We start from the raw sequence: 25666 nt of genomic DNA, 5'->3' as shown, positions 1-25666 counted from the left end.
TCACTTTTAAAATCAGTGAGACTAAACTATAATTTTAAATTTTATGTCTTAATTTTTTATCCAACATATTTTAAAATTAAACAACTCAATCTCTCATAATTCAATTTTTAACCTAAAAAACGTGTGGTCTGCCAGCTTCGTTTCTGCATGCATCAATCCATATATATACTTACATATATATAAAGATAGATGTATTATGTATAGATATAGTTGTAAAGCGAAAATGAACTCAAGAGAAGCAGAAGAAAAGCCATCAGAAGACATTTCAACCGGAGAGACAGTCTAGAGGAGAGCCGGCGGTGAAGCAAAAGATCATAAGAAAAAGCTGGCAAGAATCAAAGAAGATGTGGGAGATCGCAGGCCCTGCGATTTTGGTATCGGTCTCTCAGTTTTCGATCGGTTTCGTCACCGTTACCTTTGCCAGTCACTTGGGAGAACTCCAACTCGCCGCAGTTACCATAACGACGAACGTCATCGAAGGCTTCGTTTTCGGCATCATGGTGAGGTACATCAAAACCCTAGAATCTTATCTTCCGATGATCGTATCCTTGTGTTCATGTCCTTGTTTAGTTAGGAATGGGAAGTGCACTGGAGACACTATGCGGTCAAGCCGTCGGCGCCGGACAGCACAACATGCTCGGAATCTATCTCCAAAGATCATGGATCATAACCGGAATAATCGCTCTATGTCTAACACCGTGTTACCTCCTCGCAAAACCGATACTAAACCTACTACGACAAGACAAGGATATCGCGGAGCTTGCCGGAAAATATTGCAGGATGGTGGTCCCCCATTTCGTCGCTTACGCCATCAATTTCCCGATCCAAAGGTTCCTTCAAGCTCAGACCAAAGTCTGGGTTATGACCGTGATCTCTGTCTTCAGCTTGGGTTGTCATGTTTTGTTGAACTGGGCTCTGGTGACCAAGCTGGAGCTCGGTCTACTGGGTACAGCCGCGGACGGGAACATCTCGTGGTGGCTTCAAGTTATTGCGATGGTGATTTATGTGGTTTCTGGGTTTTCCCCGGATTCGTGAACGGGTCTTTCGCTGTTGGCTTTTAAATCGTTGCGGGGTTTCGTTAAACTAAGGCTTAATACCAATATAAGTGCCCAAACTATATTGTTTTTCCCAAACATGTCTGAACTTGTTTTTTTTTCATTTCGGTGTCTAACGTTACAAACGTTGCACATTTAGATGTCTGGGCTGTCAACGGTGTTTTTAAAATTTAATTTTTTAAAAATATTATGATATTTATAAAAAAACACTAAATTTTCTTATATTATAAAACAACTCCAAAATCTCAAATCCTAACCTTAATCCGCCCCACTCTTTCCAACCACAACCACCACTGCCGACGTAGTTTCTGCCATACTCCAAGTCATACGCCGTTGAACTTGGCATCAATTGGTTGTTGAAATTGTATGAGATTACGATTTTAATCTTAGGGTTCACAAGGTAAAATACATCGATTCGCCGTCAATCGATCACGATTTCATGGGGATTTTGGTCACTAAGGAGAGGTGAGGTCGAGTGGAGCTCTGTCGGTGACAAGGGTGACGGTCGGCGTGGGTTTAGGGGTTTAATGAAGGTTTTCAAAGTTTTGGGGTTATTTCAAAAATGCTTATATTTTCTTTTAAAAATATATATAATTTTATTTTTTTAATTTTAAATAAAATTTTTAAAATCACCTGATTGTGACACATGTCACTTAATAGGAAAATTAACACTGTTAACGGCTCGGACGCCTAAAATGGTAATGTTTTTAACGTTAGACACTTGGATGGACCAAAAAATAGTTTAGGCACCTATTTAGAAAAAGAGATATAATTTGGATACTTATTTTGGTATTAAGCCTTTAACTAAATATAATATAAAGGGTAGATTCTCCATTCATTTGGGTTCATAATTTTTGCGGTATGAACTTTCAACTTTGGACTTCAATGGTTACTTTGGGATTCAACGTAGCAGCAAGGTCCATTGCTCAACCCCTATACAAAATCTGGTTTCAATATCATCTCCATTATTATCTTCTTCTAAAGTTTTCGAATTATATATGCTCAGTGTTCGAGTTGCCAACGAACTCAGAGCCGGACATCCCAAAGCGGCGAAATTCTCGATCATGGTGGCCGTTTTGACGTCGTTGGCGGTCGGCGTCACTTTCACCGCCGTTCTTCTAGCACCCAGACACGATTTTCCGAAGTTGATCTCCGACAAACTGCCGGTTATAAAGGCGGCATCGAATCTCGGATATTTCCTCGCAGCAACAATCTTCCTCAATAGCACCCTACCTGTTCTCCATGGTAAAAAGGATGGTGTAATTTGATTTCGGACCATGTTACTCGAACTCGAATTTAATTATTTTGGATTAGGTTCCATAGGAGTGGCGGTAGGGGCAGGGTGGCAAGCATATGCTGGCTTAATCAACATTGTTTGTTATTATATATTTGGAATTCCGGCAGGAGCTTTGCTGAGATTCACATTCAAGCTCAGGGTGCAAGGGATTTGGTCCGGCATGCTGGTCGGAACCGTCCTTCAAACTACCATTCTACTCTTTCTGATGCTACGAGCCACTTGGGACATGGGCATATACAAGTCGAAACTTTTAGATTGGATTTTGACACGAGATGATGAACGGTCGATAAAACGATGCGGGCTGTTGAAGCTGAGGAGCGACTAAGAACATGGGGTGGAATCTACATCTGCTGATTTAAGTTTATTACCAAATACTACCTTATAGCATATTACGTGAAATCAAATGTTTTGATGTTTTCGATGGAGATCTTCTGTCTGATTCGACCGACAATCGTTTTTCATGCATTGTTTATTTCTGCTGTTTTTCTTACTTTTTACTATTATTTCTCGGTGTGAAGAATTTTTGTAACAAGTGATACTAAAGTCTAAGAGCGTGATTGAAAATTCATTCCGTGTAATTGGATAATTTATGATGTGTTTTTTATACTCATTATAATTTACGGTAAAGTACACAGATACTATAGAATATTATTTTATTTAGTCTTTTAATTTTTAAATATTATAAAATAGTCTCCCGATTATAGGAAGTTACTTTATTGAGTCTCTTAGCTATTAAAAGTTATAAAATGGTCACTTGACTATTCATTATGTTCTAAACTCGTCATTTTTCATTAAATTATTAACAACCGTTTGAGTTAGACATTAAGATGTTGACGGGGATATAGTAGTAATTTGAGATTATGGTATCAGATTTTATCTTATCCCGATTAACAAGTTAACGTACAGCTCGACTGCCGTAAAAACTTTAACTAAAAATGAGGAGTCTGGAACATAATGAATAATCGAGTGATAATTTTGTAACTTTTAATAGTCGAGGGACTCGACAAAGTAACTCTCTACAGTTAGAGGATCATTTTATAACTTTTAATAATCAAAAGACTCAATAAAACATTATCCTATAGATGAGGGACCATTTATGTCCTATAATTTATTGTTACTTTGTAATTTATGTCTAGAGGATTTGAGATTGATCTAAATTCCTTCAAATTCTTGGGTTCCAACGATTGATTTTGTAAAATGTGCATGTTATCAATAATAAAAAAATTCTAAATAAATATCATTTTAGAATCATCCTACACTATTAAAAAATATATATACCATGTAATTATACTTTATATCACTAAATACGATATAATGATTTACAATATCATTAAATTTTATATTCCGATTTAATATTCATAACGTGAGGATTTGAACTCTTAAACATTGTTTATATGAATTAATGATTTCTCTATTTATGGTTTAAACTTTACATTGTGAATGAAATTGAGTTAAAAAGATAACTCTCATATAAAATTTTATAATATTTACATTTAAATTAATCGATTAACATATCAAATAATTTTAAACAAAAACATCAAGTTTAAATGGTGTAAAAACATTCGACGAAACTAAAAATCTAAATTCAATAATTAAACTAGAAAACATCGGATATTGTCTAATGCATTGTACTTACCTCAGATTAATTGTTGTTATTCCTTGAGATCTTGAGTTCGAACTTCAGAAATATCGAAGGTGTGAACGTTCAATGTCAAATGATTGAGAGTTATCTTTCAACATATATTGCCTACTGCGTTGTACTTACCCCACATTAATCACACACAAAACTTAAGGATCAAATTAAGATAAATTGCAAGGGACTAAATGTTGATTTATCCATTCTAAAAGCATGTTTTCCACAAAAAAGTCAAAATCAAGGACCATTTAAGCCAGCAGCCGTGAACTATTGAGTAACTAAAGATAGTGGAAGACTGATTTCAATATACCAATCATTGGCCTTCCAGTCTTTAATTTCAACTTCTCTCCATTAACTTTACCAAAAGCTCACTGCAAAAGAGAAACAGACCAAAACAAGCAAATGGAGAAGCAACAGAAATCATGTCATTTAGTGCTAGTTATGGTACCCTTTCAAGGCCACATAACACACCCATGATCCAACTAGCCACTTTCCTACACTCGAAAGGCTTCTCGATCACCGTAATTCACCCCAAATTGAACTCTCCCGACCCTTCGAACCACTTTCCTGTGTTTTCCGAACTCGAGCAAAAAAGTTTGCGATTTACCTCTTTATTGTTTGATTGCGCAACAAGTTACCATACTAACACACTATGATTATTAGTTGGATTTACTCATTTTAATACTTAAAGGATATATTTTATCACTTTGACACTTGAAGTTATAAATAATTATCATCGCATTTGTTTTAAATAATTTAAACATATTTCTTTTTGTTGGCGAAACAATCAATATCCTAAACTCTTAGGGTGCGTTTGGTTCACGGAATATAAGATTACCAGTGGGAATGTAAGATTACCAAGGAATAGCATTACTGGGAATGTTGTATTTTGTGTTTGGTTGGCTTAGCAGGAATGTAAGATTACCGTGTTTGGTTAAAGGAATAAAAGATTATTGGAATGTATATTTGACCAAATTGTCCTAATTATATATTTGTGTAATATTACAAGTTGGAAAATATTTATATATTTTCTTTAAAAAAAATTAAATTCATAATATTTATATATTTTTTACAAAATTAAAAATAAAAAAAAGTTTAATGAAAGGGTAAAAATTTTATTTAAACCCTTGAACTTTATATAAAATTTTAATTATAGATTTTTTTTTGTAAATCTAAAATAATTTAAGGATAAATTTGTAATTTAACATTCGTAAAATTTTTATTATTCGATGACAGAATAAATATATTTTTGAAAAAAAATAAAAATTTAAGGGCATTTTAGTCCAAAACGCCGGTAATCCAACAATACCTAAGGAAAGGGAGGTAATGACATTCCCGGTAATATACCCCAAAAAATCCACTATTGGTAATCTTACATTACCGGGAATAGGATTCCCGGGCTAACCAAACGGGGGAATGTGGATTCCATTCCCATGGGAATCCCACATTCCCCAATCCAAACACCCCCCTTAGTATTTATGTTGCAGATTTCAATTCTGAAATTGATTTGTCAGAGATGCAAGCTCTTCATCTTTCACGGTTACGTGCATTGTTGTCACAGTATCAGACGGAAGTGATGACAGAAGTGAGAGTCGCATTCATGAACGCGGTGAAGAGCTCGTCGGCTATAATCGTGAACTCGATGGCTTTTCTTGAACAACAAGCAATTTCAAATGTAAAACAACGCTTCCCAGCGCCAATTTTCACAGTAGGACCATTACACAAACTAGCCCCAACCATCGATAGCTCGATACTGACCGTAGACGATAAATGCATCGGTTGGCTCAATGAACTGATCGAGATGGATCGGGGGCTAGTACAATGTGAACAACCTTTCTTGTGGGTAGTTAGGCCCGGAATGGTCCACGGCTCTCGAAAATTATATAAAACCAATTCAAGTTTCAACAAGAAACAAACATACTAAACACTAAACAAGCTTCAAACAATCTGAAGCTCATAAAAAGCAAACACATGATAGAAGAGGCGACCTCGCACTCGAACTTACACGCACCACACTTTTAATACTCCTCATCACCATCATCCTCATTTTCGCCTGACTCGGCCCCAACTTCTTCGTATTCCTTCTCCAATGCAGCCAAATCCTCACGTGCCTCCGAGAATTCTCCTTCTTCCATTCCCTCACCGACATACCAGTGCGCGAAAGCTCGTTTGGCATACATGAGATCAAACTTGTGGTCGATACGGGAGAACACTTCAGCAACACTGGTCGAGTTTGAAATCATGCAAACAGCCCTCTGGACTTTAGCAAGGTCACCACCAGGAACAACACTAGGAGGCTGGTAGTTGATACCGCACTTGAATCCGGTCGGGCACCAATCGACGAACTGAATGGTGCGCTTGGTCTTGATGTTAGTGACTGCAGCATTGACATCCTTGGGGAGAACATCACCACGGTACATCAAACAGCATGCACTTGACCATCATAGATGAAGGCTCAAAGGCACTGTTTGTGATTTCAGCCACGGAGAGCTGCTCATGATAGGCTTTCTCGGCAGAGATGACCGGAGCATATGAAGAAAGCATGAAGTGGATCCTTGGGTAGGGGACCAAGTTGGTCTGGAATTCATTCACATCAACGTTCAAGGCTCCATCAAACCTAAGTGAGGCAGTCAAGGAGGAAATCACCTGAATCACAAGTAAAGATATCATCACAATTGCAGAAGCAATCAAATCAACTCAACAATGACCTAACTGAATTAATATTTTCAGTCAAATTCAAGAAACTTGAGATCTGATACCTGAGAGACAAGGCGGTTAAGATTGGTGTAGGTGGGGCGCTCAATGTCAAGAGAGCGCCTGCAAATGTCATAGATAGCCTCATTGTCGAGGAGGACAGCAACATCAGTGTGCTCCAAAAGGGAGTGAGTGGAGAGAACACTGTTGTAGGGCTCAACAACGGAAGTGGAAACCTGGGGAGATGGGTAGACAGTAAAACCCAACTTGGATTTCTTGCCATAATCGACAGACAATCGCTCCAAAAGAAGAGAACCAAGACCAGATCCAGTGCCTCCACCGACAGCATTGAAAACAAGGAACCCTTGAAGACCAGTGCAGTTATCAGCTAGCTTCCTTATGCGGTCCAAGCATAGATCAACAATTTCCTTGCCAACTGAAGCAAGAGAATAACGAATGTTAATTACATTAAATGAAATTGGTTAAACTATATGTCTAATAAGTAAATGGGATTAGGTCAAAAGAAAGTACTGGTGTAGTGGCCACGGGCGAAGTTGTTGGCGGCATCTTCTTTGCCGCTGATGAGTTGCTCTGGGTGGAAGAGCTGACGATAAGCACCAGTCCTCACTTCATCAATAACGGTGGGTTCAAGATCTACAAAAACAGCACGAGGTACGTGCTTCCCAGCTCCGGTTTCACTGAAAAAGGTGTTGAAAGCATCATCGCCTCCACCGACAGTCTTGTCACTAGGCATCTGGCCATCAGGCTGTTTAAAACAGAAATGCAACCGCTCATTATTCAATGACCAAAACTTAGATCTCAAAGGTAAATGTAAGCGAAATTCAGAATGCTTTACATTTTCTAAAATGTAGAGAAAAATCACAGGTCTAAAGCAAAAGCCAGCTAATTTTTTAAGATCCGGATAAAATATTAACTAGATCTACTAGAATAAAGCTTCGAGAATCTAAAGATAACTAAAATGCAAACGCTTTACATTTAAAAAAACATAAGAAAAAAAATAGATAAACGTGGATCTGAAGGAAAATGACCACTGAAAATTCTAAAACTCAAAACAATATTTGCCAGATCTGATAGAATACATAGCCTTAAACATGGGAAAACAGAATATGAATAACGTAGACCTAGGCATTCTCAGATTTCGTGGAAAATCATTCAAATACAAGAAAAGGCAACAAATCTAAGTAGATATAAAAGGCAGATAATGAGATTTGAAGGTTAAAACACATATCTGAACGAAATGAAGAAAATACATTCGAGCGTAGAACAATGAAACGCAGATCTGAGAAAAAAGGCAACGAAGATCAAATCTGAAACCGAGAAAATGAAAGAAAAAGAATCTAAAAATACCTGAATCCCGTGCTCGAGGCAGTAAAGCTCCCAGCAGGCATTTCCAACCTGAATACCGGCCTGACCGATGTGAACTGAAATGCACTCTCTCATTTTCGCTTAAGAAATATTCAAATCAAATCGAAGAAACACTAGAATCAAAGGCGTTTATCAAGACACCTTTGTGATAGACAAGATGATTGAAATGTGGAGGACTCGAAGGGGTGGATAGGTATATTTATAATTGGAAAATGGTTTTATTTTTCAAATTTAATTAGCTACAGTTTTTTTTTTGTTTTGTTTTGTTTTTTTTTTTTTGTAAGAAAATGAAAATTACCTAATTACTTAAACCTAATTACATTCTTCAATCACGAGTTGACTTATATCAACAGAAAGCTTCTGTAAGATTTTGGTTTGACTATCTTCGAAATTGATACTTTTTACTAGTTTATCAGTAATTTTATTCCCTTCTCTTCGTACATATTACACATTCCAATCCCGATTTATCAGTTCCCTTATTAGCTGTAGTTTTTTAACCACTGATAGTTGGCATTTTCAATTTTGAAAGTACAAATAAAAAAATAATGCTATAATTAATGCATTTTAAGTTCATTGTTCAAAACAAAAAAATAATGTTAAGGTTTAACGATCAATGATATAATTTATCCGTATTTTATTTAATAGTCAATTTTAAAATTGAGAGATTCGCGTCCTTTTAGTATGTTTTTGAACAAATTAAATTTAAATTTGATTTTTAATAGTTGAATAATGATATATATTATGTGTTATGTTTTGAATTTTGTTTTTTATAACAAAAAAAAATATGTTTAATTCACAATCGAAAAGTATATCAAATTTTAAGTTAGGGATGACTCCTCCAATATAAAGTCATGACATACCTAAAATTCAATTGAGATTTACATAAAAATTTATAGATTTTCTATTACTGTTATAGGATTCAAACTTTAATTTACAAACTTAAATTCTTGAGTTCTAACCACTTGTACATATACTCATCGACACAAATAGGAAAGTCTATGGGATAAGCTAAACAAAATTTCGTTACATATTGTTGAGATCTCTTTGGATAGTACGGTCCATCGAAAAATTCAACAGCTATGTATTTCATTAATCTTGAATACATGATGCTCAATCATCCGATATAATAGAATTTTTAGGAACAAAAAATAATTAAATTTATAATTAATCTAAAACTTAATATATAGTTAATAAACAACCTTAATTTATATATATTTATTGATAATGTTATATATTCTATAGACATGATTATTCTTTAAGAAATAACAATAATTTTATTGAGTTTATTTACTTAAATAATTATATTTTAAGAAAGAACAATAACCAACTTGACCCATCTCTATTAAAAAACATTTTTTTAATTATATTTTAAATTATATTTACTTAAATAATTATTAAATAAATATTATTCACATAAAAATACTCAAATTTAAGAGTTTATTTAGAAAAATACTCAAATTTAAGAAATTAAATAAAGGAAAATTATTATTTTTGGGTAAATCACACAAATGGTGAGTGTTGCTTTGTTAAATCTCAATAATTAAAAGTTATAAAATGGTATTTCAACTTTATGATATTATTTTATTGAGTTATATAATTATTTAAAATTATAAAATAATCATATGACTATTCATATGTTCTAATCTTGTCATTTTTTATTAAAAAAATTAGCTGTCGTCTAAGTTGAATATTAATCTATTGATTGAAATATAATAAAATTTGATCCAATAATTATTTGAGTTATATTATGTAGATCAACTATCCATTTACATTATGTCTTCGAGCCGATGTTTAAAACATTATCCTGTCGAGCCAGTACTTAAGAGCAATATCAATGCTTAATATACATCTTTAATATGAGTTTATCATATTTCAATCAACAGATTAACATCTAAATCAAATGATCATTAATTTTCTGACAAAAGGGAGAGCTTATAACTTATGAATAGTTCAATGACAAATTAATAATCGATATAATTAACAAAATAACGTTATATAATCAAAGAATTATTTTAATAACTGATATAATCAACAAAATAACATCTTATAATTAGAGAAAGTCATTTATAATTTTATTAATTATAAATTATAATTATTATTTTTTTAAAAATTAACTATTTAATAATTAAAGTTCTAATACTCTGTTATACCTAAAACTTCGTAATAACAATCATCCTTATTTCGTTCCCTATTTTTTTTATCCTTTGTTTACGGTGAAAGAAGTCAAAAGCTGCGCCGGTAAAAGGTGGGTACTAGGACATTTTTTAACACCACGCGTAAGTTAGATACGCAGGCTATAAATAACTAAGCGGATCCTTGTTGCCGCTAAATCTCAGTATCCAATGCTCCTCAGAAGATAAAGCCCAAAATGACAAGTCGACCTACGTCGCCACCGCTCAAACCCGATGACGATCCGGACCTTTCGTCCCGACCTACTCCGTTCCCTAATCAAGCTCAAGCCGCCACCACCGTCGCCGGTCATCGGAAGAAGGGGACCGGTGTTCGGGCATGGCTTATACTGGACTCGACGTGCCACACCCAGATGGTAGGGGCCGGAAAGCATGCAATCATGAGACGGACGGGTTTACCCGCTCGAGATCTTCGGATATTAGACCCGCTTCTGTCGTACCCGTCTACGATTCTGGGTCGTGAAAGGGCGATCGTGATTAACTTGGAACATATTAAGGCAATCATCACAGCGCAAGAGGTTTTGCTTTTGAATTCTAAGGATCCTTCGGTTACCCCCTTTGTTGATGAGATTCAGAGCCGAATTTTGTGCCATTTTCAAGCAACCAAAGACCAGGTTCGTTATTTATAAATTTGTATATATATATATATATTTGTTTAGTTGATGTTCTATCATGGCATTTTGTTTTAGGGTTTATTTGTTTTCCTGCTTTATTTTGCATCGATGAAATTTTCTTATTTCAATTAGGTAAAATCATGTATTCTATCACAGTATTCACTGTGAATTGATAGTTTAGGGGAGAAAATACAGAAATTGATATCTTTCCTTCATAATTGCAGTCAAATCAACACTCGCCTCCGAGTCTAAGTAACGTAGTGGAATTCAACAACATAATTGCCTTCCAGAATTTAGCGATAATAAGCGTAACTGTTATCCTGTCACAATTTATTGACTTAACTTATAGATACCTGCTAGCTCATCTGGTGGTTACCCCATTTTCGTAACTAATAATCAGCTTGGCAGCTCTCAACATGTCGGTGATAAGCTCAGTAGCTGCCAACTGCTGCTTTGCGAGCTCATTTCCCTCTTTCTAGTTGCAAGTAGTCAGTCAGTCATGTTGCTATAGCTCAATATCCTAGGTTACTCGGATTCAAATGTTTGATGGGTACGGGTATGTTCCCACACTCGAATGCTTAAATTTTAAAAGTTCCTCCTTGTATATGGAGTGTTCTGGAGGGTCATGTCCTTGTACATATTTCGAAGTGTTAGTCTCCGGTACTTACAGAAAAAAATTGAGTCAGGAAAAATAGTCAATATCAGCTCCTGCTGGTTCATTCTTGGTTCTCTACCAATTTCCATTTTGTTACTAGGCTCTACAACTGATTCTTTTTCGGCTTCATTGGCCAAATCGTTTTGTTTTCTTCTTTAGGAAGGTGCGGTTGATGATTCCAACTACATAATTCGATCAAGTTCTCAAAATTTGTCATCAAGGTTTTCACAGCCTCAGAATCTGGATGATGAAGGTAAATCAGAAGAGAAACAGAGTCTTGAGAACCCAATGGTTCCAAGATTTCCCATTTGAGTTTGTTGCATTGGAGGCATGCCTTGAAGCAGCTTGTTGCTGCTTAGAAAATGAAGTGAGTAATTCTCTCTCTCTTAGTTTGTCTGTGAACTTTTTTGTTACCATCACGCTGTTTTACTCGTTATGTTTGGTTATTGTTTTATTCCGATGCAGGCAAAGACATTGGAGCTAGAGGCTCATCCTGCCTTAGATAAATTGACATCAAAGATCAGTACTCTCAATTTGGAGCGGGTTCGCCAAATTAAAAGTCGATTAGTTGCAATAATTGGGCGCGTCCAGAAGGTTGTGTATTTAAACATAACCATGCAGAATGTCATATGTGTGACATTCGAGCCGAGTTGACATCAATCAATTGAACAATGCATTTGTTTTAACTTCCATTTTTTGTTTCTTTTTCTTTCTTCCATTTTCAATTCTAAACTTATGTATATACTTATTCTCAGGTAAGGGATGAATTGGAGCACTTGCTAGATGATGATGAAATATGGCTGAGATGTATTTAACTGAGAAACAACTACTTGAAAATTCATCAACCTCGTCTATGAATGATAGAGAAGACATGGGTGGTGAAGTTCTTCAACCAGACATCAATGATAGGTGCTAAACAATTTCGCCGTTTGATTTCATCAAAGATTCACCTTTTCAGTTCATTTTACTTGCCATCTTCGGCATCTCAGATTTCTCCCTGCATTATGTCAGGACACTTGCCGAAATCTCCTTGGCAACCAATTACGAAGGTGATATCCAAGAATCTGATAATACCCAGGATAATATGTTTTCTGCTACTAATGCAATTGGCCGAGACAGCCATGGAACTCATACAAGCACTACACGGAGTGCTATCAGCAAGCACCTTGATGTAGAAGAGTTAGAAATGCTTTGGAAGCATACTTTGTTCAAATTGATGGTACATTGAACAAGCTGTCCACGGTATTTCACTCACCCTTGCCAATTCGTTATGTCCCCTTTGTTTCATCTAATAACTTGGACATGGTTTGGTTTCATGCAATGTATATATATCATATAAGATCTTGATTCATGATTTTTTTTTTGTGTGTGTTGTTTTTCTATTTTGTTTTAGTTTTTTCTGTATGTATGCTAGTGTTGTTTTTAATAACGCCAGATTTGCTGTATCTGTTAGCATTTTAGTTCCCATACTTGGCAAAAGTATATATCATTGTATGTACACTCTAGCCTTGGTATGTGACATATAACACCGTACAAGCTGCTTTATCATTATTATTCTTTTAACTTAGGGTTATTGACATTGATCTTAATTTTTGTTTCGTCTTTCCGGGAAGCTGAGGGAATATGTCGATGACACAGAGGACTACATTAACATAATGCTAGATGACAAACAGAACCATCTCCTTCAAATGGGAGTCATGCTAACAACAGCCACCCTTGTAATCAGTGCCTTTATTGTAGTTGCCGGTGTCTTTGGCATGAACATCCATATTGAGCTATTCGAAGAGGATAAAGCGGGGATGTCGGAGTTCCTATGGACAATCGGAGGTGGTACCGCAGTGTCAAGTACAAGCGATTGTTGGAGTAAGTCTTTTAGACCAAAACTGTTTATCTTGTGAAACCATGTGGAAAATAACATGAACTGAATGATGGTATTGTATAACTTTTCCGGGATTTGATTTGTCTAAACAAGAACAATGGGTTCCACATTTATTAAAACATGCATTTAAAATGCCTAAAATGCTCAATTTTTTGTTATGTAACATCTCGTAGGTGAACTGACGCTGATGACATTGCTTGATTTGATAAGATTAGAGGTTAATCAAGTCGAGTTCAATCTATAAGAAGTTTGAGCTTAACTCAAAATTTGAGATAAAGATCAAACTGTTTAAACACAGCTCAGGAACCTTGTCTGTTTAGTTAAAAATGGATTTGAGATAAAGATCGAAGTGTTCAAACTCAGCTTGTTATCGAGTTAAATTCAAGTTTTTTCACAAGCCCACCAATCTTATTCCAAAAATTTGTTAAAACCTCATCAATGGAAGATAAGAAAGTTTCTTAACATCTGTCCGTTGGTCAGCCCACATGTAACCAAGTGGCATGGATGGTCGGACTTTCCATCGGCGAAGCATAAAGCGGCCTACAATTCGGTGACAATTCCTGTCGCTGAAGTATTGATGGTATTTTCGGGCGATCGGTCTCGAGTTGGCTGTAGTTTCCTTTCTCTTTGAAGAGTTGGATATGGTGATGTTTGCAGTACAGCTTCCCTTCACGTGCTACGTAATTGATGGACTAATGGTGCACCCTCCATGGCAGCACTTGAAGCAGCCCCTGTGGTATGATGTCCCATTAACCGTAACCTTCAACAACAAGAGATATATCCGATTTTAGATTCATTATCGAGCTGAACGGATAACCGGACTTGTATTCTTTAAAAGAAAATAAAAATGGGTTTTAAATTAATTTATTTACCCTTTCAATTGGATAGACAGTGTTATCACAGCCCTTGCCCTTGCACTTCTCTCTGGTGCCAGCGAACACGTTCGACAGTTTCAGTATACTCTGTTGGATCCATAGCTCAAAGGTAAGACATATCGCTAAATTTCAGTTTAAGTAAAACATATTTCTCAGGTTTGATCTTTGGTGTTCCTGTAAGAGTATTAAAAAGACAAACAACTACTGATATTCAACAATTATACCAACTATATTTATATACCTTCAAAACTCTTGTCAAGACTGCCAGTTCTCTTGAAGAGTTGATCATAATGTGGTCTACAATACAGCACTCCTTCAAAGGAGTTGTAATTGCTAAGCTGCGAAATTAAATAATCAAATCACTTGATTATTAAAAATATTACAAATTGTAACCAAGAAATATATATATTACAAATTATTTTGTCATACTACCAACAATGCAACACTAAAACAGTTTCAATTTTAGTTCAATTAATTCATTCCATCACTTAATAAAATGGGTAAAGCACACAAATGGTCCCCTACTATAGGGTACCACTTTATTAAGTCCACCGACTATTAAAAAGTACAAATGGTCCTTCAACTATAAAATGTTGTTTTATTAAGTTCATCGACTATTAAAAGTTACAAAATGGTCAACCGACTATCCATTATGTTCCAAAGCCATCCTTTTTTATTAAAAAATTGGCAGTTGTCTAAACTGGATATTAACATGATGACTGAGATATGATAGTTGTTTTAGACTCCAATATTAGATTTTATCATATCAAAGTCAGCAGATTACACCATCTCAGAATACCGTCAATTTTTTAACGAAAAATGACGAATTTAGAACATAATGAATAATCGGGTGACCTCTTTTTAATTTTAATAGTCACTCAACAATGTAACACTATACAGTCTGAGGACCATTTTATAACTTTAATAGTCAAATGACTTAATAAAATAGTATCCTATAGTAGAGGGACCATTTTTGTACTTCACCCTAATAAAATAAACATGACATTCGGATTTCAATATATACCGTTCTTTTTCTTATCTGAACATGAAATTTCATTTAAAAAACACAAATATAAATAAACCTGAAGTCTGAAATACAGATTTCATCATCTGCTCCCTCGTTTATTTTCCAAAAACCACGCAATATTAAATATAACATATTATTACCTTGAGAGTGCCATTGCAATGGTGGCAACGAAAGCAAGCCTTGTGAAAAACCCGATTATCAGCCGTTAGCTTATCAACCAAATAGACAGTCTTGTCGCATGCCCTGCACTTCTGTTATGCCCTGCACTTCTGTTGTGTCCCTGCAAATGAAGCCATTTTTACAAAGATAAAAGACAAGACAGATCGGGTGATTATATTAACCTTCTTTTACTCTTTGTTCTTCGAAACTGTCTGTCGTGGTAATGTTAATAGGTCAATTTGTTCTCACGGATGTGGTCTGCAGTAAATTTCGGGTTGCTTATTCGTAGGATTGCCCTAATTATTTTATGTGCTTTGCTCACTTTTTGCTATTGTTTTCTCCGTTTTTAAAGCAAGTTCATTGACTAACGATATTCACGACGGATCATCCTTTTTCAGGGACAATTCTGACTCGGGTACAAACTAGAAGGTAATGGGAATTGGGAAATTATGGAACAAATAAGGTTTCCCTACAGCAATTATATCACTTCAGAAGCTGAAAACACACATCAACAACTTGAATAGCACGAAGTCATTGATCTTCCTTAATATTCGTAAAGCCGAACTAAATGCCATTCAGCGGCTTGTATAGAAACACGAGTAAAATATGAGTTCAGAAATCCATACCGCAACAAATTCAGGAGTTGATGAAAGTATAGAACCACTGAACCACACTGCAAATCTTTATAGACTCACTGAACCACTGTCCGTTTAATCCTTGTCATGGTGGAGTCATTTCAGGATCCTAACTAGAACTTCATCTTAATTACACCTTCCATAACCAGTCAATTCTGGTGTGCAGGTCATACAAAGACTGATTTCTAATAAATTTCTACATAGCTGCCCATTTACCTATAAGCTTATCTTTATGGTACTAAGCTGTGTATTCTAATTTCTAAGCATGTCACATAATTTGCACACTTAAATCTAAAATAAGTTACAAACTAATTTAATTACTAAACACGATAACAATCAAAGATGGGCATTTGGTCTAGTGGTATGATTCTCGCTTAGGGTGCAAGTAAAATAATATAGAGGCCTAGTACCTTCAGATCCGTTTGGTTCCTGACAAGATTCCTTCGCAGAGAGTAAAAAAATAAATCTGCTGTTGTCAAGAGCTTCTTTCTTGTACCTTTACTCTTATAGTCATCCGAAAATGAAAATCTGGCTTAAACCTGTTCAGCAAAGACACCCTATAAACAGAAGAGCATGTCTAAAATCTGACTCTTCATTTTTTTGAACTCCAGAGTACCCGTATTCGGACTTAAACTTGTCCAGCAAAGGGCAACCAATTCTGTTTACGTTCCATCTAAAAGTCTCCATATATGAAAGGCCAGCCTTAATGCTGCCAAAGGAGGGGATCACATACATAAGCATGTACTCAACTGGCTTTTGAGGAGCAGATTTAAAATACTTTGATGAATAAAATGTTCACCGCAAGAAAAACAAGTGAAAGAGAAGTCTCTAGGCTCCATCTTTAACCAACATAAAACCTCGTTTAAATGTTTTTTGTGCAATGACTATAACAGAGCAGCAGAGCCTTACAAAGGCACAGAACCTCATCCAGGCAGGATCCATTTCAGGATCCTAACTAGAATTACGAAATAGCTTAAGCAGCTAAAGTAGATAGCACCTCTGCATATTGCATCATAATAGACTTCGGGATTCAGTTTACTGATTAGTCAAGAACTGCCTATGTATCCAATAAGAACATATTAAAAACCACTAGTCTAAGAACTCAGCCAGCATTCTAACAGCAGAATAACTTGCTAACAAGTGAGAAGCTAGAAATAAAGGTTTAGCATAATCTTGAAGCAAAAGCTTGTAATTAAAAAAAAATTGACATAAATGTCAGATATGGGCATTTGGTCTAGTGGTATGATTCTCGCTTTGGGTGCGAGAGGTCCCGAGTTCGATTCTCGGAATGCCCCACTCCTTTTTCTTTCTACTATCCTGTATTGCCATTTAAACATTAGCCAAGAAGAATCTAGCTTCGTCTTTCAAAGAAATAATTCTTTTAGCATTATAATGCGGTCTCATGCAAGTATCTGTCCAACTTCTGCTTGAATAAAAGAAATGGCCGCACTAGACAGTATGGCCTGGTCCTTGCAAAGGTGCAAACAATACCCGCTCAATGATAGATCATTCAGGATCCTTGGTAGAATTATCAAATGGCTTTAGTAGCCAAAGTAGATAGCACTTATACCTACTTTATCAGCAAAAGACCTTGGCATTCGGTTCGCAGAGTCCTGCACACAGAAGTTTATTGAGAGACAACGTTTAATGAACAGGGGACAATGGAACTAATCATCCAGTGTGATCTTTAAACTAGCTGTTTAAGCAGTCAGGCAGCACTCTAACACTTGCTGAACAGTAATCATATAGTCATTGAAGTTTATAGAGACCATCAATAGAAGATCTAACAACTAAAAGCTGACTCCATTAAACATAAACAAAATGGGAACTTCGATTAGAGCTCGGGGTGAAAGGGGTTCCGATTTCAATTCTCGGAATTCCTTGAATCCCTTCTTTTAACTTTCTCAATTTCTACACCTTGAAATCATTGATCATAAGAATCCAGTACAAATTCAACTTAAACCAAGTGCGTACTGCACAATATTATAACACTTGATGAAGTTCAGATTAGTTTGTATTCTGACAAGACACCTTAACAAATGAGTACCATAAATAAATAACATATAAAAAATAATCAGTATACCTACTTCTGCTACTTTATTAATTGCCGACATGTTAACCTAATCCATGCAAGTAATCAGGAAAAAGAATAAATCCTTTCTCAAAATATACAAAATAATGAAGTTATACTAACCCTTGGTTTCCAAAAAAAAAATCATAGTGATTGCAAAACATTAGACGTACGATAAAAATGAAGGAGATATTACAAACTCATCTGGCGAGGAACTTTAGCCTCTTGTGGAGCAAAAATCTGCACGAGCTAGTGAATTGTATAAAGAAAACAACTCGAGAGCGTCGAGCTCCATAGCAGCAACTTATATATATAGCCGATTAAAGGTTAGATTCTGAGGAGTTGACAGGCCGTTTGGATGACGGGAAAAGGAATTAGTATATTGAATTTGCTTTCGAGTAATTCTTGCGCTTTGTTTCAAGTGAATTTACTTGGCTTTTTCCGCGGGAACGACTGGCGGTCAAGGGGAAAGACAAAATTGCCGCTCTCAAGTCTTATCTATTTTATTAAATATTAAAAATTAAAATGTTTTTAAACATCTATATATAAATATAAGATTTTTAAAATTTTTAATTAAGTCAATTCGACAATTGTATACATATTTGCTCATATAAGTGGTAAATAAAAATAATAAATTTTAATTTAAAATATAAAATATAAAATATAAAAAAATTATTAAACACAACGTAATCTAAATTAATTTTATAAACAATAAAACCCATATCTGTCTAGATTAGTTCAATTATTGCTTTACCCTTTTAGCTTCAAATCCCCTTAAAAGCATTCTTATTTTATAGAATATTTTATTTTAACTACTATTTAAATTACATACAAAATTTCATCAATCACAAATTAAATATTGAATTTAGTTTAACGATTTAATGTTATTCAGTGATCAAAATAGATTTGGTTCCAAAATTTAATGACCAATAGGATAATTTGCCCATTTCTAGTACATTTACACATTTTATTATTATTTTTCTTTAACTATTTGTTCACAAATATAATCATAGTTACAAGAAGACATGTTAACATTTAAATATAAAAAAATCATCCAAAAGGCTTTTATTTGATTCAAAACGACGAAACGATTTACCATGTTCGGTTGTCTACAACTCAATATTCTGTACATGAAACAAAGATCAAACAAATTTATACCCCACTCACCCACCAAACTAACTATATATATATATAATAACAATGATTAAAGCCAAGCTGGAAAATTAAGACCATGGTCCCAGCCACGACCAAACCTTGTTAGAAAGACAGCAAAGTGAAGTTTTGAGGGTTCAATTCTTTGATTTTGAATGCTTCACAAGCCAATCAATCACCGTATCCATGTTGGTCGAGTTCTTGCACGAAATCATATAACAACAAACTTCTCTGTCTGTAATAGAATTCAGCCCCCTGCATAACGTCAAGGACAAGTTTTCGACGAATTAATGACCGTCGGTTTGGTTATGATGTCGGACTAAAATGAAGATTTTAACGTGTAATTCTTTTACTTACATTTGCTCTGTCAAATTTTCCTTGGACAAGGCTTCTGGTTTGTCAATCTTGTTTCCGAGTACCAGCAGGGGAATACCATTCAGTGAGGATTTACTTAACAGGTCATGGAGTTCTCTTCTCGAGACGGATAAGTTATCAGAATCAGCAGCATCAACAACATAGCTGTAGGTTGCAGAAAATCGGAGTAAGAACTAGTTGACTACCAATACGAAAGAAACGATTTACCATGTTCGGTTGTCTACAACTCAATATTCTGTACATGAAACAAAGATCAAACAAATTTATACCCCACTCACCCACCAAACAAACTATATATATAATAACAATGATTCAAGCCAAGCTGGAAAATTAAGACCATGGTCCCAGCCACGACCAAACCTTGTTAGAAAGACAGCAAAGTGAAGTTTTGAGGGTTCAATTCTTTGATTTGAATGCTTCACAAGCCAATCAATCACGTATCGATGTGGTCGAGTTCTTGCACGAATCATATAACAACAACTTCTCTGTCTGTAATAGAATTCAGCCCCCTGCATAACGTCAAGGACAAGTTTTCGACGAATTAATGACCGTCGGTTTGGTTATGATGTCGGACCTAAAATGAAGATTTTAACGTGTAATTCTTTACTTACATTTGCTCTGTCAAATTTTCCTTGGACAAGGCTTGGTTTGTCGATCTTGTTTCCGAGTACCAGCAGGGGAATTCCATTCAGTGAGGATTTACTTAACAGGTCATGGAGTCTCTTCGAGACGGATAAGTTATCAGAATCAGCAGCATCAAAACATAGCTGTAGGTTGCAGAAAATCGGAGTAAGAACTAGTGATACCAATACGAAAGACAACATGATGTGTGGATCATGTATTTTCTATCCGGCTAAATAGCATATATCAATCTAAGACGCTTACATTGCTAATTTGCCAGTCATTTACAGCGAAAAGGTTTAAATTTGTGCGTAGGGAATTACGACAATCAGTAGACGAAGGAAAAAAAGAAAATTAGAATAACCAGTAATTCTGTTTAAGGTCATGCTAAGTATAAGCTCAGTAGTGAACCAGGATTTATCAGATAATTCCCACCTTTTTTTGCCTTCAATTATATTCGGATATATTGTATATTACAATTGCAGCATATACATATCAACATTTTTTTTTCTAATTTCCCTTTTTTACCTAACAATTCACTTGTACTTTTAGTTTAACATGATTAACCCGAAGATAGAGCACAAATCACTAAGAAGGTATGATGTGGATGTTCCTAGCATGTTACATTGGCTTTTCGTTTTTCCTAATCTCACATACTGAACATGCATATCATAGAAAACATTTAACGATGTCATGTGTTCCAAGTTCATGCTTAAAGAGAAATAATAGATAAAAGTATGAATAGCATACACGATAGCCGAAACGGCACGGCAGTATCTCTCCCACATACTCCGGAACCTTGGTTGACCCCAAGATCCCTAACTTTATTGTGACGTTTCCTTTAGTTACCTTCCTCATATTAAACCTACCTGCAAACAGAAAGAAAATTACAAGAAACAAAAGAACATGAAAACAAAACTTGTGCAAGGGAGTTAACATTCTCAAGAATAATTTTCATCGTTCTTTGTCATGTGACTTACCGTTGTATCATATCTTCACTATATCCACCAGTCTTGAAATAAGATGAGGAGAAAAAAAGTCAAGCTGTCAGGACAAGTTTAAAGAGATAGGATGCTAACAAAAATGAAAAAAACGTTATAACTCTCACATAAATGCACTTACAGCAATGACATTAACAAGGGATGTTTTTCCGGCATTCTGGAGACCTATTAAAGATAACTCCATTTCTTGCTGAAAAAGAGACTACAAGGAGAAAGAAAATAGATTGAACATGAGGACATTTAATTCAAATAGGTTGGATTAATATGCATAAAAACAGAACACGCACTGAGAGCTCTTTAAAAAGTATAATGCAATCCTTTGTTGTTTGCATAATTCATGATGCGGCAGCTAGCTAGTTTGGACAATCCCAACCAGAAAAGGAAAAAGCACTTCCTATTTCGAATTCTAGTTGTTCGGTCAGTGTAACGCGTGCAATGAAGTTGGGTTGGGCAAAGAGCGCTTTTTAGGTTAGTGATGGACCACCCCTGCCACTTGTTAATTCTCCTCTTTGTGCATTGTCCAAATCTGCACATAACACTACAGCGATCAATTATATGATCACACTGTAACCAGATATCATTATCTCGAATGCACCAGCAACACAACAACACCCTCGCTCCCTGCAACTGTTGCGGTTGCTACCAGCTGCAATTATCACTTTCCAAATGCAACACTAAAGAACAGAATCCGTGAAATAATCGACATAATACCTCCACAAAGACACATATACAGAAATCCAGTATAAAAACATGCCCAAACACCTTGAGCATAGATGAGAAAAACATCCTCTCCTCACAATCTTTTACAGGTTACCGAATTCAAGCACTTCAACAGTGTAGCCAGCGAACAATCTATGAACCATCTAGGCAGCAATGTTTACACTTTACACAAAATTTAATTACCATCAACCAACTATCACAAAGAAACACTTCCAATCTGGTCTTTTAATCACAACCATGCGCATGTAGTGGATGTTCTTAGCATCAAAACATAGCCCCGTTAAAAGGGAAGAAATCCAAGTAAAGAACTATATATAAAAAATCCACAACTTCACCGTACTGGTTCCAGACTTTATATACTTAACAATCCAACTATTAACTATCAAATTAAAAACGGAGATAGTATTAAAACAAGTAAGAACGAAATAAGCAATCACCTTTTCATTTTTCTTGAAAAAAACAATTTCTTAACATTTTCACTTTTGTTTCGCATTAACAAAACAAGGAGAGAGCTTACCTTCGAAGCCAACTGAGAAAAGCTTCCCATAATCCATTTCCGATGATGAAAAGAAGAAATTAGGTTCCGGATTTGAGCTCCGCGGAGGAAAATAGTAAAATTTCGGAAGGCCTTTATAGGCTTAGTTACACTGATCGAATTCCCTCGCTATTTAAATCAATAAATATAAAATAACCTTAAAATATAAATAAATAATAATATAAAAAAAAAAGCACGAAGCGATGTTTGATTAAGGTTCCTAGCTGGTTCGCACGCGCCAATGATTTAAGGGTGGATTATTAAAGCCAATCATTGCGTATTTTGTCACTGCCTGTCATTCACGCTGATAAACAAAAGTATTTTTTGTCACTGACACTTGGCTTTTTCCTGATTTGTCTGCTGCATTGTTCAGGCTGTCGGTTAGCGTCCTTTGATTTTAAGCAAAATCTAATATCGGTTCGTTTATACAGGATGTTATAATCGGGTACCTTATTCTTCAGGTAGTACAAAGAATGATATGTGTCACGACCCGTATATCAAGTACTCGCAAGTTAAGTAAGCAAAATAATCGGATCATTGGATACCATTTGTATTTGATTATTCATGTTTCAAACTCGTTTATTTCTATTAAGAAATTAACAATCATCTAAATTGGACGTTAATCTGTTGATTGAGATATGATAAAATCATATTTTAATAATATCTACTGACATCATCATTGCTTTTAAGTATTGACTCAATGAAATAATGTAAACAAAATTCGATCTACAAATATAGCTTAAACAATTCTGGATCATACTTTATCATATCATAGTAAGTATGTTAACATCTAATTCAGGCTGAGGTCAATTTATTATTAAAAAAAAATATGATTTTAAAAATCTAAATAGTCAAATAATCATTTTGTAACTTTTTGTAATACTTAATAAATAATGTCTTAAAGTTAATAGATCCTTTGATAATTTTAATAATTGATGACTCAATAAAAAATATTTTATAATGAAGGGAGAATTTGTTTGGTTATTTACGATGAACTTCTTCTCAAATCTCAGACTGAAATTCCGTTTTGCATCGTGTCCAAATTTCACTTGTTGATCCTTTTTAATTATTTCAGCGAATAAAAATATAAATTTCTCTGAAAAATCAAAGATTTCGACTCTTTGATTTTGATATTTAAAGGCCACTTTCCTCTGCGGTTAACCATTTATTGATTTTTACATGTTTTTTCACACACGATCTTCATCTTCGTTTCATTCACGGCATCGTCTTTGAAACTCATCAAATCCAAATCCCTGAAAAAATAAATTAAAAAACCGAGATGGAGCTACAAAGATTCCATCATCTTCTTCTTCTATGGTTTACGTTGTTGTTTCTGATAGGGAATTGCCACGCGAGATTCGTGGTTGGAAAAAACAGCTGAAGGTGACGTCGCCGGAGAAGATTAAAGGAACCTACGTCAGTGCAATTGGGAACTTTGGGGTACCTCAATATGGTGGAAGCATGGCTGGTGCTTTGGTTTATCCCAAGGAAAATCGAAATAAGAGCTTTGATGAGTTCGGCATTTCATACAAATCCAAGCCTGGTTCTCTTCCCAAGTTTGTTTTGGTCGATCGTGGAGGTACCCTTTTCATCATTTCGCCTTTTAATTATAAAAAATAGAAAAAAACTCTGGGATTTTTTTTTATTTAAGCTATAATTTGTCTGCTGTAGGGTGATGATGAGGAACTTTTGTGTTTTTTTTTGTCGTTGGATAATTTGATTTGTTTCAAATTGGGATTCTTCTCTAATATTAGGTTTACGTGTACTGTTTGATTTGTCGTGTTTGGTTGATTTAAGGTTTTTCCCTTTTAGGCAAAATTTAATCTTTAGCTTGGGATTGAGTTTAATACTTTTACCCATTTGGATTTAGGTGATAATATATATGTGTGTGTGTGTGTCTATAATTCATTAATTCATTTGAAGAAGTTAGGTTTATCAGTTTCCATAGCTTTTGAGTTTTGTAGTTTGTTTGATTTGGCTGATTGAGAATCCACGTATTTATTTATACATTAACTTGCTTGTTTTAGCCTGATTAAGTCGTCTGGTAGGACGCCTCTCTCTCTTTTGTCCTAGTTGTTTTCTGAAATTTGAGTTTTTTTTTCTTCCTGCTATTCATTTCCCCATTATTTCATGGGGATCACCTTTAAAGGTTTCTACAAAGTTGTTCCAAGATATGTTCTCTGAATCTTCATTTTCTTGTAATACCTTTGGTAGACCCATATCCAGATATGAGCATGGGACTGGGAGTATATGACTTTTCATGGATCCTCCAAATGCATAAAAAAAATTAGGACATATAGGGGTCAGACGCTTGCTTGGATTCGAAATTCAAATCCTGTCCAAGTAGCATAGATTTAGGTGTATGATTTGAGTTAGATTGGATCTCAAATAGAAGATGCTGAAAATTGCTGGTGACCAAAGCATTTCATGATAATGGCTTATAGTTTACCTCCATATTAAGTACTTTAGTCGCATTGCTACGATGTCATTAAACTATTAAAGAGATGAGGATAATCTGAAGTGCTGATGTTGTACGTTCAAGAACGTGTATCAGTTCACCATTCCTTTTTTATGAACATTAGTTTCTGCTAAGGTTATGTTATGTGTACGTATACAATTCATAATCTTGCATTAAAGAAATCGACCGTGTTTATGATGATTTGTATTTTTTTAGAAATATAATAAATTAAACTACAGATTGATGCCGTAATTACGGAGCAAAACTTTCTTTCGACGTACTTCTATTACCAATTCAAAGTTTGGCTATATATTAAATTCCACGAATAGGATTAAGGTCTTTAATTGATGTTTAAGCCTATAAAAATTCGAGCAAACACATTTGATCGGGTGGCCAAACTGTTTATATTTGTTCCCTCATAATCATTAAGTCATGAGTTTTAGATCCACTAAGAGGACTCTCCTCCTTCCCCTCCCGTCTAGGATTAAATTTTAATTTGTTAAAAAAAAGCTATAAAATTTCTTCTTATTAAAAATTGATTTATACAAATATTAATCAATTGTATAGTTGTTATTGTAATATTGTAAGTGGAAATTATATATTAGTGATAAGAAGATAGAAATGAGTCCTGT

At 35.0% G+C, this 25666-nt stretch overlaps 1 protein-coding gene, 1 non-coding gene and 5 pseudogenes across 2 annotated transcripts; 4 read left to right on the top strand and 3 right to left on the bottom strand.

The window, feature by feature from the left end:
- The first annotated feature begins 223 nt into the window (after positions 1-223).
- LOC120178621 lies at positions 224-2706 on the top strand (annotated as a pseudogene).
- Positions 2707-4367: 1661 nt separating this feature from the next.
- Positions 4368-5912, top strand: LOC120178620 (annotated as a pseudogene).
- On the bottom strand, positions 5848-8246 carry LOC120178659 (annotated as a pseudogene).
- Positions 8247-10398: 2152 nt separating this feature from the next.
- On the top strand, positions 10399-13496 carry LOC120178595 (annotated as a pseudogene).
- A 259-nt stretch (positions 13497-13755) lies between these two features.
- LOC120178603 (LIM domain-containing protein WLIM1-like) lies at positions 13756-16983 on the bottom strand. The gene is made up of 5 exons (XM_039184414.1): positions 16512-16983; positions 15448-15587; positions 14522-14618; positions 14278-14367; positions 13756-14165 (listed from the first exon to the last, which is right to left on the bottom strand). Exons 2-5 carry the CDS (start codon positions 15459-15461, stop codon positions 14082-14084), a joined length of 285 nt encoding a protein of 94 aa, XP_039040345.1. The 5' UTR covers positions 15462-15587; positions 16512-16983; the 3' UTR covers positions 13756-14081.
- A 341-nt stretch (positions 16984-17324) lies between these two features.
- On the top strand, positions 17325-17396 carry TRNAP-UGG. The gene has a single exon. It is a non-coding gene; the product is annotated as a tRNA-Pro (tRNA).
- A 2524-nt stretch (positions 17397-19920) lies between these two features.
- LOC120178599 lies at positions 19921-22734 on the bottom strand (annotated as a pseudogene).
- Between the last annotated feature and the right edge of the window lie 2932 nt (positions 22735-25666).

The sequence above is a fragment of the Hibiscus syriacus genome, unplaced genomic scaffold, assembly GCF_006381635.1.
Source record: "Hibiscus syriacus cultivar Baekdansim isolate YM2019G1 unplaced genomic scaffold, ASM638163v2 tig00112354_pilon, whole genome shotgun sequence".
In the NCBI taxonomy this organism is placed as follows: domain Eukaryota; kingdom Viridiplantae; phylum Streptophyta; class Magnoliopsida; order Malvales; family Malvaceae; genus Hibiscus; species Hibiscus syriacus.
This window is presented reverse-complemented; position numbering and strand designations above follow the sequence as displayed.

What these genes read in the sequence shown, in the direction of transcription:
- LOC120178603 (XM_039184414.1), bottom strand. An exon ending in TCTTGACAAGAGTTTTGAAG is followed by an intron (nt 14,368 to 14,521) that starts GTATATAAATAT and finishes TGGATCCAACAG; the next exon opens with AGTATACTGAAACTGTCGAA. An exon ending in CTGTCTATCCAATTGAAAGG is followed by an intron (nt 14,166 to 14,277) that starts GTAAATAAATTA and finishes TTGTTGTTGAAG; the next exon opens with GTTACGGTTAATGGGACATC.